This window comes from Eubalaena glacialis, chromosome 2 (assembly GCF_028564815.1).
Source record: "Eubalaena glacialis isolate mEubGla1 chromosome 2, mEubGla1.1.hap2.+ XY, whole genome shotgun sequence".
Lineage (NCBI taxonomy): Eukaryota > Metazoa > Chordata > Mammalia > Artiodactyla > Balaenidae > Eubalaena > Eubalaena glacialis.
Genome location: NC_083717.1, coordinates 146,386,227 through 146,406,245, shown reverse-complemented (window position 1 = coordinate 146,406,245; position 20,019 = coordinate 146,386,227). Strand labels below are relative to the sequence as shown.

The 20,019-nt window shown below is 38.4% G+C and overlaps 1 protein-coding gene and 1 non-coding gene across 2 annotated transcripts; both read right to left on the bottom strand.

Moving 5' to 3' along the window:
- Nucleotides 1-486: 486 nt before the first annotated feature.
- TMX1 (thioredoxin related transmembrane protein 1) lies at nucleotides 487-14,295 on the bottom strand. Its single transcript, XM_061182543.1, has 8 exons — nucleotides 14,039-14,295; nucleotides 11,109-11,224; nucleotides 9,697-9,742; nucleotides 7,458-7,586; nucleotides 5,200-5,245; nucleotides 5,000-5,101; nucleotides 4,818-4,884; nucleotides 487-2,150 (listed from the first exon to the last, which is right to left on the bottom strand). The coding sequence occupies exons 1-8, from the start codon at nucleotides 14,284-14,286 to the stop codon at nucleotides 1,969-1,971; spliced, it is 936 nt and encodes a 311-aa protein (XP_061038526.1). The 5' UTR covers nucleotides 14,287-14,295; the 3' UTR covers nucleotides 487-1,968.
- Nucleotides 10,857-10,991, bottom strand: LOC133085971 (small nucleolar RNA SNORA70). Its single transcript, XR_009699766.1, has one exon. It is a non-coding gene; the product is annotated as a small nucleolar RNA SNORA70 (small nucleolar RNA).
- Nucleotides 14,296-20,019: the final 5,724 nt, after the last annotated feature.

The following is a 20,019-nucleotide window of genomic DNA, read 5'->3' as shown; positions in this document are numbered from 1 at the left end:
TAAAATGATCCCAATATAGTTTCTGCAAGCCTCTGGTGTGACAGAAAATTGATTATTCAGATGTCTACAGTGACAATCCTGAAGACACACAAGATCATCTCTTTTCTGAAATATCAAGTCTCTACATGTTCAGCCTACTTGTAATCTTCTGTATATATTGCATTTTTTAATCACTTAAAAACTTAAAAATATATTGTCATGTATACTACAAGACTAGAAAAATAGAACGCTTAATTAACGAGCAGCATTTCTCTATCATCTCAAGTGACAGAAACAGATGTGTATGACTCTAGCCTTTTGATTACACGTATCAAGTATATACACAGTGACACAAATATTCACTTGAACACTGTTAAATGCAAATTAATTAAGCATCGTTAAATATGCAACTAGAAATCACACTTGCCTTCAGCTTCAGTGAAGTGCTTAGAAAAGTTTATTTTGTGCTTAGATTATTTTTCTAAAGCATCACAAAATAACACATCCAAACTCTTCAATGGCAGAATATTTAATATTCTAAAGGACAGGCCTTTAAAGAAAACTGTTGTACATTATGATATTGTAAGTCTAATGGATTCACACAGCAGCAGAACCTAGATGAAAGGGGACATTACAGAAATTGTTTATTACCATAATGGAGAGGTGATCCATTCTAAATATTTATGCTTTTTCCCCTTCTTGTAGCTAATACAGTTCTCTACTGCCGCCGCACACATTCGCCCACCCCCTTTTGCTGTAAAGTGAAAACTCTATTCTTAAACTCTTCAAGGAGTAAAAATATATTAAATGTCCCACCTTGCTGATACCCACCTGTGAAATACCACACAACAGAAAGTACAGTAGAATATGGAGTTTGTCTTTTCAAAAACATAAGACTTTTATGAGTTTAAGACATCAAGCATACATTGACTTTGTAAAATCAATTAAGAACTTTCTGTATGAGGACAAACATACATTGAAAACATACACTACAAGATGCTTTTTCCTGAGTAGAATGCTAACTTTATATCAAATTAAGCTTCTGTGAATTTTCAAAATGTAACATACCAAGGCTTTTCCACAAAATCAAATAAAAATCAGGAATGTTCACCTTCACATCCAAAAAAAGTGCAAGTAGAGGTCAACAAAAATGATGTAAAATTTGAAACAAGTAGCCAAGATTTTAAATTATCAGTAGATGCCTCTTCACTTTTAAGGATTCCTCAGTAAACTTCAGTTTGAAACAATTTATTAAAACATGAAAAACATTTCCAGGAAATTATCCAATTTGGAAAATGAAAAATGTAACTCATGGTAAGAAAAATACAAATCATACACTGAACAGAGGAGAACAAAAAGGCAACCAACCTTTTATAGGAATCAAGACAACACCATGGGCTTATAAAATCTTCCTAAACATATCCTGTATTATCATATGTAGAAAACTGTAACTAAAGTAAGGTAGCTTTTATTAGTTGCATACTCTAAAGCTATGACTAAATTTTGGACATTACCTCTGAAAGGACCTCAGAGGTGTCACTGAAATACACATTTCTTGAGACAATGGGCAAAGTTCCCATTAATGGGAAATATGTTCTTTTTTTCACACAGTGAAACTGAGAAAAATTGTATCAAATGAGAAATCTTTTTCTCTAAAGTAATCTCCTTAAATACCTCAATAATGCAATACTTGGGAAATGTAATTTTTCAACTCAGACTTGAAAAGGTTATTATGAAACAAACATACAGAAATCTTATTGCTTGGCACCAGATTTTTCAAAAATTAAACAACTGTTTGAACCACCATACTGTTCTCAAATCCTGTTTTTTCACATAGTGCTACTTTTATTTTCTGAAGGTAGACTGTTCAACCTAATGACAATCTAGACTGAACCCTGCAATGTACAAGCAAGTCACAGTTCACTTCAAACCAAAAGAAATGATCCATCTTCTGTTTTTGTCAAAATCATAGGAAGATACTTGTACAAATTAACTAGATTTATCTGTGGCCAATGAAGGAGCCACAGAACGTTGTCTTATGGCATTCTGTGCAAAGTCTGTGTTTATTCTTTCTTTGCTTTCAGGTTCCTCTTCTGAAACATCTTCTTCATCAGCCTCTTGTTCTTCCTCCACTTTTTTCAGAGGTTGAGAAGATTCTAGTAATAATTTTTCTTAAAGATAAAAACCAGAAATGTTCTTTTGTTGATGTATTAGAGTTGTGTTAAGAGTACAATCAAGACACAATTCATATGCCCATAAATTGCTTTGGCATTTATTTATCAATCATGTTTGGATTTCCAAAAGGAAAAAGCTATCTTCAAGAACAAGTGATACTGTAAAAATAACTGGTTTGGAAGATCCATTTTACTTACCAAATTCATCCTTATTATCCACCTATTCATAAACTGAACTGAAATTAATGAACCAGAATTAATGCTGTGCATATGGATGGTGTAATAAAACAGACTGCATTAAATATAACTATCTTATATTAACTTGCTATTAAATCTTCTAGCTAAGAAGTATACTAAGACAAACTTCAATACCACCCTTGTTTCAGCTCCCAGGAGAAAAGGAATCAGACACTTAAGCTGAAGGCTATTTTCCTAGCCATGTTTTTTTTCAAGTGGTTTCATAAAGGTGCTTCCACTTCTCCACATATGTAATTTTATTAAGGCGTAATTACAAATAATATAAGATACATATCTTAAGTATACAGCTCAATTAATTTTTTAATATGCACACACACACATATACCCCCCCTCCCTTTGTTAATAGGGACTGTTGCTAGTTAACTTAAACTTAGAACACACCATGTTACTGAGATCCAGAACACAGAATTTGGCCAATGAGCTTTTCTCTGTTCAGTGATCCGAGACTGTCCCTAATCCTAGGCAACCCGGAACGGAGCGGGAAGAAGAACACGGGGGTGCAAGGTAGAAGAAATTACGGGAAGGAATTACCGTAAAGTGGACAATCTGTTGTTTGGTCTGCCTAGCATCCCATGTCCTGTTGGGTTACCCCTTCCCTATGCCACACCCCAGGTGGCTGTGGTGAGCACAAACGACAGTTTAGAGCAGTGGTTCTCCACCAGGGGTGATTCTGCCTCCTCGGGAACACGTGGCTATGTCTGAAGATATTTTTGGTTGCTACAACAGAGAGGGGCGGTGCTACTGGCAACCAGGGGGATGCTGCTGAACATTCAATAATGTACAAAAGACAGTTCATCACGATTAAGAATTATCCAGCCCAAAAGACGAACAGTGTCAAGGTTGAGAAACCCTGGTTTACAGTGACTGTTCCAAAAAGTGAGCCCTCTATACAAGTGGAATACACCAGAATTTTTCCAAAAGATAGGTGAGTACAGGCAGAAGTATATGTCCTTCTTACTCTGGATAAGCTATAGCTTTCTATAGTCATTCTATTCTCAGGACTAAAAAGAGCCCAAAATGGAGCAAGCAAAGTCATAGAGAACTGAGCAATTCAGAAACATAAAAACATTTGAGCCCCAGGATCCAATCAACTCTGCCCTCAGGCTTCTTGACTACGTGAACCAATAAATTCTGATTTTGCTTAAAGTTAGACTCAGTGGGATCTTTCCCTAGCAACTCAAAATCTAAGCCAAACACACATAATGGAAAACAACCCAAAAAAATCCTGTAGCCTGCTGTAGAAGGGGTAATATCACATTAAAGTATGGATTAGTATCAGTTGTGTCACAGATTACTTAAGAGACAAATCTGTTGTTAGGCTTAAGGTTTCTGAAGCAAAATAAATATAAAATGTACATTCACTGACTTAATTGTCTTTTAAGTAATCTGTGCTTATTATATTTTTTCCTACAGGTCAGTCGCCCTTGGTGGATAAAATTATTCCCTCCCCTACCTGTGTCCTTCTTAGCATCAATGCAACTATCTAAGAAATTTTTTAAAAAATCTTATCAGTTGTTCGACAGACGAGGAATACTGTAAATGCAATCTCCACTGATTTCATTTCAGGAGTTTTGACCTCAGTTTAAGTCCTAAGTCACGAAACACAACAGAACAGAAATGTCAGGCCAAAAGTCTGGTTTAGGTTCTACTCTCAGCTCCGTCATTTCTGTGTGAACCTGGAAACACAGTTCATCTCTCTGAGCTTTAGTTTCCTCAACCACAAAATGGGAAGAGTATCACTTATGCAGTCTACTTTAAAGAGCTGCTGAAAAGCAAATGGGACGACAGAAAGTGAAAGCTCTTTACAAACAGCAAATAAGAGGGCCTTCATAACAGTATAATTTTCAAGTTTAAAAATAAATGATTGGTAGGTAATTATATTAAGATAAACAGCAGTGAATATTCTAATTCTATAAACCCATCATGTAGTAAAATACAGTGTCAATGAGAATCCTCAAGCAGCTACAGGATTTGCTTTTCCCAATAACCTAACAGAAAAACTTAGACTTGACCAGCATACAAAGAAAAAGCTTCAAATGTGGTCACTATACCAATGAAAAGACTTCAAGAGTGGAATATATTCAACTTGTTTTGACCCAAGTATATTCAAATGGATCCATGAATATCATGGAATTTTCAAACAAACTGACATCAGGTCAATGGTTATCAAATATCTATAAGTTATATGCAGTGTTAAAATTCTCCACACTATAAAAACCAAAAAAAACTATGTTTCTAAATCCAATGGGCTGTCATTCTTACATGAAATATACATCCCTCTTCCCCCACCACTCCATATTTAGAAACCTAAGCTAGAAAGGCAACTTGTTTTACGTGTGATTGTGTTTATTACAGAAATCAATGGGATTATAGTGAATAAAAATAAACATTTAAAAATATACTTACTGGAAGGGTATGGCTGTGGTCTGCGCCTTTTTGAAGGACAAAGGCAATCTGCCACAAATATCATGCACTGCAAAAATAAACACAAGAAATATGAATGTACAATATAAAGCTAGTGAAACTACACTGAATTATGAAATTCTAAAATATTTTTCTTCCCAGTACTCCGAAAATGAAGTGCTTACAAGTCCTAATAATAGTCCCGAAAGCAGAGTTGCTAAGGCAAACACTGTATATGATCCCCAAACCGGTAATCCAAGGTCTTCAATAAAATAGTTATGGCAAGTCTAAAATCAAAAGAAAAAAATAAACTAAAAACATGGTCATTTCTTAAAAAGTGACAGTGTCAAAATGTTTAAAATGGAAATAAAATTTTAGCCCATACCCTGATCCACATAGACAGCTGAAAGAGTGCTGACATACTACTCATCCTGAAATAGAGAGACAAGTGAAAAACTGAATCAGATACACAGCTTTGAAGTAGAATACATGTGTGTTACCTATATCTTCTATTTTTTACTCTATAATTTCCCCAACACAACAGATTTTATTGCTGTTACTCAAGATTAGTGATACATCAGTGATTTCAAGCCCATAATAAGAAGGTTTGTTAATGGAAATTAACAGTTTCTAAATTTTTGCCACTATGCGATATCCTCATAAACAAAACACTTGATCATTTTTGTTTCCTTTTCTCCTATTGTTTTGACTTTAACCTTTCACCTGATGATTTCTCCAATATACTTCAAGTACAGGTTACAAGCTCTATGGAACAAACTGGTTTGAAGTTAGGCACACCGTAAGCAAATGGCAACTCTTATTCACCCTTAAAATCCTCCAAAGAAGAAGTACAGAAGGGAGCCTGAAGGCAGACTGGGAGCACTTGTTGAGTTGATCCTTCCCACCTAAGAATTACCCTCCTTTCGTAATAAAATTAAACTTACAACAGCATTAGTTTGATATAGTTTAATGATACACAAAATAATTACACAAGAAATAAATGCTAAGTTACCATATAAGTAAAACGGTAAAAGTAAAAATAACAATTTTCACATAATTAAACCCAAGTAGCTTTGATGGGCAGTTAGAAAAGAGACCTGCTCCAAAACTTAGCTTTGTGGGTTCTCTCTAGCAGAAGTGGGGCCACTAACACATAAAGTAATTCACACACAAGCCAGAGGTCCTGCATGCAGGATGGCCTAATCCAATCACCGATCGCTGGGTGGGTGAACCTGCCAAGCTGACCCTGGGAGCGCCTCTCACTCAGTCTACCAATAAAAAAGGTATGGACTGCTGCCCGGAGGAGTCAGCGGAGACTTACAAACGACCCCCACTTCCTCGACCAGAGACAAGAAGAATCATTTATGACATGAGATTTCAAACAAAAATCAGTTACATTTTCAGTCCAACACAGACAGGTACATTAACCATGTTGCTTCTGTTCTTTAAAACACAAAATGGGAATAGGAACAAGGAACTGAAACATGAATCACTGTGTTGTCTCACTGTAGTCTGTGCTAATTAGATTCTATCAGGAAGAGCAGGTGCCTTATTTGGGCTGGGCATGGTGGTTCAGTGGGGGAATTCTGACAGTTCAATTCAGAGGTGTTAGGAAAAGGTCCTAAAGATGAACTTTCTTTTTCAAAATACTGCTTAGGGATGATCATGCCCCCACTCCCAGATCCAGAGCATTATCGCTTACACTCTCCATCCTCCAAAGGCAAGTGTGGTAAGAGGACAGGAAGAGATAGCTTAGCCACACCAGGATGAGTCCATGGCGGCCTCAGCAAAACTCAGTATTCCCAGAGGTCTCTCAAATGACCCGTGAGGTCTTGCTCCCCAAGAAAGGTTCAGAAAATGCGTTAGTTATGCCCAATCCTACTGCTCCATAGCAAGCTGCTATGGAGAAATGTACCCTCTACCTACATATAAAGCTCAGTGGTTAGTCATGTCATTAGGCTCATTGTTCATCTGTACTATTCGTACAAAAAGCTATCAGACAGGTGGAATAATTCAATCACATTAAATCAAGAACTGAAATCTAAAGGTAGCATGAGTAGGTATATGGTTGAGGCTTCTCATCCAAATGCTAAGCTTAAATGATAGGGACTTCCCTGGTGGTCCAGTGGTTAAAACTCCGCACTCCCAATGCAGGGGGCCCAGATTCGATCCCTGGTCAGGGAACTAGATCCCGCGTGCCGCAACTAAGAGCCCGTATGCCTCAACTAAAGATTCCACACGCCGCGACTAAGACCTGGCACAGCCAAATAAATAAATAAATATTTTAAAAAACAAAAACAAAAACAAACCAAAAAACCCTCAAATGATAGTTTTACCCATTATATCGCTCACACTCTTAGGGGGATTTATTAGTTTTTGATGATACAAATGACCATATTTACAGAGCTAAAATATTCCTAAAAAGACTTTCAGCTTAATTCTATAGAATGCCTCCTTCTACATTAACAAGGATCACAGTATGCACTGGACTTAGAAGATAAAGTCAAACTGAAAATATCACATAGTAAATCTGAACGTATCTTAAGAGTCCTATAATTAAAACTAAGTATATATGCTTTATTACATGAAATATATGTCCCAATTAATCCTGAAATAAATAAGAGAAAAACCCCTCATACTTACAAAACAGAACCTGGACCAAGCCATGATGAAACGGGTTCAATACTCTTCCATTCTTTTTCACTTATAAAGTTTATGAAGTCCTTCTTAGTCCTTGAGCCCTGATAGCGCCTAAATTCACCATTTTTACAACTAAAGAAGATCACAAGTAAATATTAATCAGCACCAAATAAATAAACTTTGTTCTGCTATTTCTATAACCTCATTTTACAATCAATCCTAATCTTCAAAATCATCAGCAATGCACAAGTAGCAAATTACACTAATTACCTACCCTTGACATCTTAGCCCCAAATTTAATTAAACACTGAGGTTATATTTTTAAACAATCATAAGTCTTAAGGCTGTTACTGTTACTCTTCCAAATAATAAAACTATGAAACACAGTAAGTAGTTATATGTCAATTATGTCTCAATAAAAAACTGGGGAGAGGGCTCCCCTGGTGGCGCAGTGGTTGAGAATCTGCCTGCCAATGCAGGGGACATGGGTTCAAGGCCTGGTCTGGGAAGATCCCACATGCCGCAGAGCAACTAGGCCCGTGAGCCACAATTACTAAGCCTGCGCGTCTGGAACCTGTGCTCCGCAACAAGAGAGGCCGCGATAATGAGAGGCCCGCGCACTGCGATGAAGAATGGTCCCCGCTTGCCGCAACTGGAGAAAGCCCTCGCACAGAAACGAAGACCCAACACAGCCATAAATAAATAAATAATTAAAAAAAAAAAAAAAAACGGGGAGAAAAAGAAATGCAGGACGTAGATATATCTCAGAAAATTATTTTTAAGCCACAATACGCACATTAAAGAGATGACTTCATGAAAAAGCGGTTAGAATCGCGCCTGACATTTATTATTTATTAGCTATTGTTAAAGAGCTTTCACAGCCATCATGCTTTAAGTCGCTGGAGGCATCTGATGCAGTGACATTCAGCTTTGCGTTCTTCCTGACACCCACCTCCTCCTTCCCATTCCCAATGCACGGAGCTCTGTCAGGATCGTAAGTGCTCTCCCTGTTCCCACATCTTCACCATTTCTAAACTATCTTAAATAATACTGCCAGTCTAACTCTACTCAATGAACATTTCAATTTTTATCACTCAAGCGCAAAAACTTTCCATAGCTCCCCACTACCTACAGTAAGATTAGAGGATCCTTTATCCATCCAGAGCCAAAGACAACAAGGAAGCCCCCACTCAAAAACCCAAAGTTTTGCCCAGGAAATGACATTTGAGCTGTTTTTGAAGGATAGGTAGGATTTCAGCAGGCAGAAATTAGGGGAATGGGCATGATAAACAACGTTACTAAAAGAAAAAGGCAGGAAATTCCAGAAAATTTCAGGGGTTGTTGAGACAAGGGGGAGACTGACTAGCCAGTTAAGGGGCATGTGGAGAAAAGGACTGAGTAAAAATGGAGAGAAGCACTTACAGAGACAGAGAAGAGACATTTAAACATATACAAAGGGAGTAGTGGCAAATAAAAAGGTACAGGGAAACAGATACAAACATGAAAAAAAGACAAGGAAAATCGAGACACACACAGAACCGCCGACTTCTTGTTTTCGTAACTTTTAAGTGAAGGAGAGAAGTGCCTCCTGGCATTCAACCCACCAGCTAGATGAACATTAAGGTTCAGGGCAGATACAGAGATTTAAGATTTCTTATGGCCAGTTCAGAAGATAAAGACAAACTAAAAAACCTGACACTGAAGACCACATAATCTTGTTCATTCTGCCTTAACAACCATTTCACCTACCACTGTCCCCAAGGCTGAGCTACAGCACTTTCTAATAGCTAATGTTTGAATATACCCTGCTCCTAATTATAACTGTTTATGAGACTGTTCTCAGGATGGAATGCTTACTCTACACTCTTGAAAATGCTACCTCCAAGGTTGAGTTTAAACCTCATATTCTCCAGGAACCAGTCCAAAGCAGCGATTTTTTCCCTTACCAAACTTCTTACAGTACTTACCACAACTCTGCGCTCATAATCACTTACTAGCTGAATGGTATCACACCATTTCTCGTGCACATCATCTTCTAAAACAATTACAAATCTTTGGGATCCCAGATTGTTTCATGCATCATTCATCTATCTAAAGGCACCTAGGATAGCACTAAGCAAAGTAAGCCGTCTAGTAAACTTACTGAATATAATGCTCTTTAAACATGATCTAGGCTAGAGGTCTACTATTCTGATTACACTATGATGCATCTTTCATAACTACAGAATCTTCAAATACTTACTGATAAATAGTAGGAAGTGCAGTTATGATAAATCGTCCACTTAGTCCTACAAATGATAAAGCAAGATTAGAAGTAAATACAAGAAAGAACACACAGCAGGTTTTATATGGGCCAATCACTTACTACTTAAAAGCTGACTCTGAATTACTTGACTAATAGGCAAAGAATATGAAATTATACCTAAAAATAGTTGAGCTCTGTAATATAAACAATGAAAGAAATTCCAATTACATACTTAAAGCAACTGAAAAAAAAACTACTATACATTATCTCCATTTAAAAGTATGTAAAATCTAAAAAAAAGTATGTAAAATACTGAATATTGAAGACATTTGTGAACATATATATATGTATAAACATTTGGTCAATTATACTCCTATAAGATTACTAGCAATGAGTCATGGGACAGCACAATATAACTGTGGTCTTAGGTCTAAAATCAAATGAAATTGCATTTGATAATCAAAAAACAAACACAGAGTTTCTAAGGTATTGTTAAAAATGGAAAATATTATGAATCTTTCAAAAGGTGGGCCATAACAACATCAGCTAACATTATCAACCATGTGTTAAACACTAAAATAACTAAGAACCAATCTATGACTCAGTTTTCTGATCTGTAAAATGGGGATATTATCTATCCCACAACGTTGTGTAAGGACTACATAATAAATGCAAAACACTTGGAACAGTACCTGTAATAGTAAGTGCTCACCAAATATTAGCAATTATTACCATTTGGGATAGGGGCAAAATCAAGAATCCAGGTTTACTGTGACCAAGAACAGGTAAGAAGAAGCATCTGTAAGGGCAGGGCCTGACACTTCTCCAGGGAGCCAAGTCAGGAGGCCACAACCATGAGGGCTTTTAATTAACAGCCAGTGTCCTCAAATCATAGTTAATGGATTAAATTTGAAACCCAATTGCAGAGATTTAGATGACTCACACACAGGGAATGTGACCTTGACTCTACAAAGAACCTCAACCACATGCTCCTTATTCTGAAGCTTGGTACAGATGCAAATGCTGGGTTGACCAATGTCCACCTGAGCCACAATGTTCTAGGGCTTCTCACAGACGTCTTACATACTACTCTGGGGCCTGAGATGCAAAGGAAAAAAGATCACAGGCAGTTCTGTGAGGGAAAAGTCGGGGGAGGGAGATGTCTCCAAGGTCCCTTAGAGCAATACAGAAAAGAAGTAAGCTGCCATACCCAACCAGGGAATCCACTTTTTGCAGCACTTCACACTGAGCCCCCATCAGGGAGGTGGGTAAGTCAGCCTAACCAGCTGAAGACAGTTCTGTTTTTAAAAACTAGTGAAAGGTAGAGTTAAGATCATGCAATGTGGAAAACAGATCAACAGATCATCCCAATCTGCAACGAAACAAAATTAACCACAGACTTACAGTACCTGGCTGCTCTGTGACATCCACTTTTGCAACATTAACCTCAAGATCTTCTCCCCATTCGGCAAAACTTTCCCATTCTGGTTGAAGATTCTGACAAGCAGGACACCATGGAGCATAACTAAGAAATAGTTTTTTAAAAAGTTAAACACTCTAATATGATTATATTGGGATAAAAATTCTAAAATGTGTAACTTGTGAAGAATATTTTATACTAAAAACAAGATAGCAAAGTGGTTAATTTTGTGAAGATGAAAAGGTTTTAAGTGTGAGTCTAACACTCTGGAAATCAAGAACTATGAATTGATAATGCTAATCACAGAAAAGTAATTCTGAGAATAAGTTTTTAAGACACAAGGCCTTTTTCAAGTGCAAAACAGCTCTTTAAAAACCCTTGGATTTCTCTTATTATAAGGTGGGCAGAAAGCTCAAAGCCAAATTTGGAGTTCATCAGTTTTAACAATGGTATGTGCAGGAGTCACAAGTGCCAAGGTGCTAGTAAAAAAAGAGGAAGCACCCACGGCTGCGGTGAACAGGAAACACGTGCCTCATCTTAAGGAAGGAAACACTACTTAGTTTGACAGGTCCAGGACAGCTGGCCCAGTGCAGCAGGCTATTCTAATTTAAAAGGAGCTGAAAATCTGCATTTTTATGTAAAAATACTACCTCAAAACTTAACCCAGACACAAATACTAGGCAGGCCAAATGAAATTCTTTGCCCAGACCTTGGTCAATCTCGGGTTTATAAATCTGTGGCCAAGCATATTAGCATTTTAATTACTCTTCTGGTATTCAGTCTTAAAAGGCCCTGAATCTTTCCTAGGATTTGATTTTTCCCATTTTATTGTATATTACCTCATAATTTACCTCAGTTTTTTTTAATGGAACCAGGAAGAATAAAGCCTGTACCTGTTAAACACAAGAGTACAGCTTCTGTACTTCATTCTATTTTGACTTATTTTATGAAAATAAAATTCTTAAAAGTAATATGCATTGTGGAACAAGACTAGTACCATACACAAAAGCCAAAGTCCGTAACAATAAATTGAATTACAATGAAAATATCTCTGTAACATAACTCCTGATCAGGGCAGATTTAACGCAGATAACTAACTTGTAATAAGAGCAGACTATCATTAGAAATACTAGATCCTTTTTCAAGTTCCTTTCGTTTCTTAGGTGCTTTATAGAGACAACTTCATATTCAGTAGGCTAGGGGGAAAAATACTATGGTATACTCTTAATTTCATACAGATGCTCTAATTCAAATCCCCAAATACTTCACTTCTGACTGCTGTATTGATATAGTTTGAGCAAATGAGTTAATAAAAATTTCCTTGAGTAATACTTGACTGAATTTGCATAAAAGTTCATAATCACAATTGCTCAACACATTATTTATGAAATTGTGAATATTTTATGGGCACAATCTAAAACAAGGTACTGAGGACAATGAAAACCAAATGCTGTCCCTGGTTGTATTTCCTCTCCCCTGCATCTTCAACGGTGCCTGAAAATTCATTTCACTGAGTTACAGATTACATGCATACTATATAAACATTTCCCCTATTGTATCCTGCATATAAATGTTCTGTGCCTTGTTTGACTTTATGACTCAGGAGTTACTGATGTGACCTTCTGGGTTCTCCCTTGGGGATGTCCACCTCCACCTCCCTCCTTAACCGGCAACCCAACCACCCAGAAAAAAGCCCGCCTGAACCCTGTTAAGGAAGGGGGTTATTCTAACAACATCTGCATGTCTACTCTGTGTTAGTTTCTGGAGACAAGAAGAAAGCCACTATGGCAATACCTGGACATGTTAATTAAAGCTTTTAGATATGTCTCTCATCTGTAAAATGCGGGAAATAATACCTATCTTATAGAATTTGTAAAGAATTAAATATGATAACGTATGTAAAGAGCTTAGAAGTGTTTAGTACACAGTTAACAGTCAGTAATGGTGTTTTTTACTAATGAATAATGACTAGTACCACTAATAATTCTGCCACCACCGTCACCACCACCACCAATTTAGCGACTAAAGCAAAGGCAGACAGTTTATTATCTACCAATGCAGAAGGGACATTATTAAAACGGAATCACCACAGACACATGGTTTTATCTGAACAATAAATGACGACCTGACGCTCTTTTAAGAGTTTATAATCACACTCGTACATTAATTTTTTGAATGCAATACCATTTAGAGAGGCATAAGAGTAATAACCCAAGACATTCAGTACTTTGCAAAAACACACACCCAAAAGAAAAATGAAACGTGGGCAAAGAAAAAAACAACAACAACAACAAATGATAAAGGGAACGCAGATGTTTAAATAACGCAACTTGAATTTACTTGGCATTTAAAATAAAAATATGCCTAATCCATAAAATAACATTTAAAATAAACTAAAAGAGTCTCAAATTCTAACACTGTAAGTGGACTAATTTTTAAGGATAATGAGACAAAAAGAGAGGAGAGGTTCACTCAGTTTCCTCCTTTGTAGAGTTTGGTGAATTAAGTCTGTAAGTGTGTGAAGACTCATTCCAAAATAAATAATTGTATAGGAACTAGACAGACCAACCACCCTCAACCCCAAAGCAATGAAGAAAAGTTGAGAGAATTCAAAGCTGAACGTAACCTCACAGGCGCACCTCAGTCCTAGCAACCGAACTAGGGTGCACACTTTAGAAGAAACTTAACAGAGTATCCCCTGGTCAGAAACGAGGAGGAGGTGGGACCAAGGCTGCAGAGGATCCCAAGAGGAGTTAGGGGATCGCGAGGAGTCGGGGGCTCCCGCCCCGCGGCTCGGAGTCGCAGTCCCGGGGAGTCTGGAACTCGCATGAGACGAACGGGGATGAAAGCGGGGGTCCAGACTTGGATCTAGGACCCCGGCCCACCGAGGGGGCCCCGAGACCACCGCGCCGCACTCACAATTCTATCATCCACTCTCCTTCCAGCAACTCTCTCCAGTTCTCGTCCGTGATGATCCGCACGTCGCTCCGCCGCCCGTGGGTCCAGGGAGCCCCCCAAAGCAACAGCAGCAGCACTGCCACGGGGATCCTGAGACTCCGGGAGGGCGCCATGTCGGCCGCTCGCCCACCCACAGCAAACGCAGCAGCCCTCACTCCGCGCAGCGCCTCCTCACTTCCGCCCGCGCAGGCTGATCGGCCCGTGCGCATGAGCGCGGCGGCGCTCGCGCGCGCGCGCGCCTTGAAAACTCTCAATGCGCATGACGAAGCCAGGTCCTAGTGGGTTGGTGGAGCAGAGAAAAAAGGAGCGCGCCTGTTCCCTAGTGCGCATGACAGAAAAAGGGTCTCTCGTCTTACCTTCTGCTACGCTGTAAACAGTTTTGGAGGAAGAGTGAACGGAGGGCGTGGTGTAGAAAGGGGGGCGGGACTTCGGAGAGGAACGGCTTAAAAATTTGCCTCAGGATTTTGGCGCCGAATGATTGTTATTTATACTTAACGAAGGCAGTAGGTAAGTTTACACTAAAGCAGTTTCCAGTTAAATGCCCGTCAGAGTTTTCTTTTGTTTCCTTTGAAAAATTTTGTAGGGAAGCTAATGGATGTTTGTATGAGTCAGAATATTGGTTTACTTCTGGGGGATTATAGACCGTAACGGGGTACAAGAGAACCTTATGGGTTCACTTTGTATTCTGTATCTTGGTCTGAACAATGCTTATACAGATGTACGCATACCTAAAAAACCATTGAGACTGTATAGCTCAGGGAACTCTACTCTGTGCTCTGTGGTGACTTAAATGGGAAGGAAATCCAAAAAGGGATATATGTATACTTATAGCTGATTCACTTTGCTGTACAGCAGAAACTAACACAACATTGTAAAGCAACTATACTCCAATAAAAATTAATTTAATCAAAAAAACACAAAAAACCATTGAGCTGTACGTGTTTAGTGCACTTAGGATGTATATTATGCACTTTAGGATGTATATGATCCCTCAGTTTTTTGTAATGCAGTAGTTACAGAGATGCTAAATCAGAAATTCAAATGGAACAAGACGCAGGCTTGTAACAAATATTTAAGGGTTTTTTTCCTCAAGCATTTGTAAATACAAATGCAAATCAAAATGTGCACTGTCTTTAGAAAGTATTAACCAGTCAAATGAAAATAGTTGCCACACCTCCTCACTTCACATTCTCTCCTAAACTCAATCCAGTTGGCTGATTTCCCCACCCCTTCACTGAAAGACCCTTTCTAGGACACTAGTAATCTGCATGTTAACATTCTTTTTACCTGACTGCCAGCAGCATTCTGTCACCACACCCTTCTTGAAAGGCACAGTGTGGTGCCTCACTTGCTTTTTTTTCTCCTTCCTCACTAGCTGCTCCTTCTGAAATTCTTGGCGTCCTCCTGTACTTGACTTCCAGACATTGGCTTTCCCCAGGATGCTGTACTGGCCCCCTCCTCTTCATATCCACACGCTCCTCCAGATAACCTCAATTCTATCAATATGCCTGTCGTTCCAGCCCTGACCTTTCTGGGAACTTCAGACATGTATGTGGTTAAAAAACAAAAGTCAACCAAGTAAATTTAAAGATCTAATTGTCTTGGGACTTCCATGGCGGTCCAGTGGTTACGACTTCGCCTTCCAATTCAGGGGGTGCAAGTTCGATCCCTGGTTGGGGAGCAAATGGGAAGGAAATGGGAAGGAAATCCAAAAAAAGAGGGGATATATGTATACTTATAGCTGATTCACTTTGCTCGTGGCCAAAATATCAAAACAAAAAACAGAAGCAATATTGTAACAAATTCAATAAAGACTTTAAAAATGGTCAACATCAAAAAAAAAAAAATCTTAAGGAAAAAAGGTCTCATTGTCTTTATTCAGTGATTTATGAATCAGGCAGCATCCCATCTAGCAACTAGAAGGGCTCTCCTAGAGGTTATACAGAATGGAAGGCTTTTATAGGAAGAAGGGTGAGGTAAGGGAGTTATTAGCAAAAGAAAAGAAACAATTATTTTTTAGGCCTTTTTAGGAGAGGAGAACTGGCAAGGGTTTTATCATGAGATTGCCTCTTCTTTAAGTCTGGATTTGCTCTCATGGGGGGCAAATGACTCCATTTTGAGACTGTTATTTCTTTTTTAACAATATTCAACCCGTGGCTGGACATCTCTGGGATATCTAATAGGTAGCTTAAACATAACAGGATCAAAAAATAAAATTCTTGATTCTCCCTCTCCTGGTTTTCCATCTCAGTTAAGAGCCCCAAGGTCCATCTGGTTGCTCAAGACAAAAATTTACATTTTAATTCTTCATTATTGTTCTCTCTTTTCACCCCCTCTTCATGTACTCCATCAGCAAGTCCCATGAACTCTACCTTCTCTAATTTCCATCTTCACAGCCAATACCCTAGTCCAAGTTTCTATCATCTCTTGCCTCGACAATAGTAGATTCCTAACTGATCACCCTGTGTCCTCTCTCTTGCTTCTCTAAATAAGATCTAGCAATTTCTCCTTAAAACCCTCCAAGTGGTTCCCACTGCACTAAACATTAAAGCCAAACTCCTTAAACTCATTACTATGGCTTAAAAAGTCCTACATGATCTGACATCTGCCTAACTGCTACCTCGTGAAGTACTGGCTCTCCTCCTCCCTACCCTGCTACACTCCGGGGGGTCGCTGAATACATCAAATTCATTCTCACACTAGAGAATTTGCATTAGCTGTTCCCTCTGCCTAGACTACTTCCCCACCGGTCTTCACATCACTCCTTTTTGTCATTGATCTCAACTTAAAAGTTACCTCAAAAAGGCATTTCCTGACCACCCCATCTAAGGAGCCTTCCCAGTCGTATTAGTGGGTCATATTATCCATCATATTTGTCCATGATAATTCTCTACATAGTATTAAACTGATATGCTTCTTTGTTTATTATCTAATTTCTTTCCTCACCCAGTAAGCATGTAAGTTTCATGACAGTGGAAACTTCTCTGTTTTGTTCATTACTACATTACTCAAATCTACAAGGTTTAGTGCCAAGCCACTATTAAAACCTGGCACATTATAAATGCCCAATAAATATTTGTTGAATGAATGAATTAATGAGGAAAATTATAATCATAGATATGCTGTGCTTTTATTATAATGTATGGGCTTCATTGATAAAAAGAACGTAAATATATTCTTATATGTAATATGGAGCAATACCTGTCATTTATACCTCATGGGGTTGGTAAAACGATACAATGAATTATGTTCATGAGTATTCTTTTTAAACTAAATCATTCATGATAATGTGTTAAGATTTCATTTTAATATTTCATTTATATTACAAAAGAAATTGTCTTATGACTAAAAAGTGCAAAGTACAAAAGGTTGGAAAGTGAAAAGAAATATCTTCTAGATTCTTTTCCCATCTCCTGCCAGAATTTGCATCCCTTAGGCAACTGCTATTAACATTTTCTTTTGTATGATTTCAGAACTTTTCTATGCACATAAACTACTCTTTAAAAAAACACTAATGAGCTCATATTTCATTATTAGTCAGCTTTTGTCACTTAACAATACATACATATCAGTTTAAAAGAATTCTAATGTGGTCTCTGAAATATTTGTCTAAAAGTATAAGTATCAAGATATATATGAAAATATCCATAAAATATCATGGTATTAATAATTTATTATATTAATAATTATAACCATTAATTTAAATGTAGTTAATATTGCAATTAAATAATTAATATAAATTAAATACTATCAGATTATATTCACTATATTTGATAGTATTTAATATATTATTGATATTATCACTTTTTCTCATGTTCTGAATGCTACCTTATTCTCTGTCAATTAAAGCTGGTATGCAGACTAGACCATATGTACTCTTGACCATTGAGTTTTATTTAGTATACCGTACTTCCTCTCTGTATTAACCAGAATACATTCTACCATGCAGCATGAGTGTTTTCTGAAACTAGTGCCACCCCGTGAAAGATCAAAAGGCAGTGTAGTGTAGTGATTAAATGAATGCACTCTGGGGCCAGACTGGGTTAAAATCCTGCCTTTACCACTTAAATGCTCCTTGATCTTTGGCAGGGTTGCTTAACTTCTTTGCTTGGCTCCTGTGTTTGTATTGATAAAAAGGGGTAATGATTGTCCTCCCTCATGGAGTTCTTATGAGGATTAAGTGAGTTAACATTTGTAAAGTGCTAAACACAGAGTCGGTTCAAATCCTTCAAGATAGGGGTCCCCAACCCCCAGGCCATGGACCAGTAGCGGTCTGTGGCCTGTTAGGAACCGGGCTGCACAGCAGGAGGTGATCGGCAGGTGAGCTAGGGAAGCTTCATCTGTATTTACAGCCACTCCCCATCGCTCACATTACCGCCTGAGCTCTGCCTCCTGTCAGATCTGCGGCAGCATTAGATTCTCATAGGAGCACGAACCCTACTGTGAACTGCACATGTGAGGGATCTAGGTTGCGCGCTTCTTATGAGAATCTAATGCCTGATGATCTGAGGTGGAGCTGAGGCAGTGATGCTAGCGCTGGGGAGTGGCTGTAAATACAGATTATCATTAGCAGAGAGGTTTGACTGCACAGAGACCATAATAAATCAATTGCTTGCAGACTCACATCAAAGCCCTATCAGTGAGTGGCAAGTGACAACAAGCTCAGGGCTCCCACTCATTCTGCATTATAATGAGTTGTATAATTATTTTCATTATATATTACAATGTAATAATAATAGAAATAAAGTGCACAGTAAAGGTAATGTGCTTGAATCATCCCGAAACCATCCCCGGTCTGTGGAAAAATTGTCTTCCACAAAACTGGTCCCTGGTGCCAAAAAAGGTTGAGGACTGCTGCTCCAAGAAACAAATGCTAAAAAGGGATTAGACATACAAGGGATTTATTGGGGGAAAAGGTCTGTGAAGGATAAGGGGAAGAGAAGCAGGAGTAGGTGGCAAAACTTTCACACTGCAGTGTTGATCTGACACCTGTGAAAGGGCAAGGGGAAGGAGGATTGGCTGGGAAGAGCCTCAGACCAATCACAGTACAGTTATAAGAAAGGGTCAGCCAGATCAACAGGGAATTGTGAGCCAAAATTGCCTGTTAGAGGAATCCCACATCAGGCGGGAAAGGCTGGCATTAGTGTATCTGCTACTCAGTCATTGGCTGGGAGCAGTGGTTAAGGGGACAGGGAAGGGAACGTGGCCTCAGCATTCACAGTGCCGCAGCTGGGGACCATCCATCTGCTAATGGTCCCACAGCAGACTGTCTTGAAAGTGATCTGGGTAATGCATCTACAGCCCACACAGGGCCTGGCACATACTAATAAGTGTTGATAAATAATGAGGCATAAGAGTCTAGGGCAATTCTGTCCAATAGAAATATAATGAGAATCACATATATAAATTTTAATTTTCTTATAGCCATATTTTTAAAGTAAAAATTAAACTTAATTTTCATAATGTTTGAATAATGTAATTGAAAAACATCAATCTAATAGCCCTATATCAAACTCTAAATTTTGATAACAGAGAGAATATATTTTCTTTTCAGTTACTCAGAGAACTTTTACTAAAATTAACTTATATAAGACTACAGAGAGAAGATCAAAAAATTCTGGAAACTAGAGGAAGAATAGCATAGTGGTTAGCCTGTCTTGGGTAAATCCCACCTCCACCCTTGGCTAGCTGACCATGGGCAGTTTTCCCTTGAACTTCCTCTTTTCAAAATATCACCAATTAGAACAAGAACAAGCCATAATGCTCCAACAATGTCCTGGTGGCCCCTGTGGCAGCTAACAGTTAATTAGTGCTTTAGTTGTGAGGAGGTCTCTTAAGAGGGAAGGTGGAGGGCAGGGGTAGAAGCCAGGGTGGCCATGGTAGCTGGGAGCTTTGCGGAGGTTGGTGGGGGAGAGGGTGGAGGGGGAGGAGGTAGGTGGCTC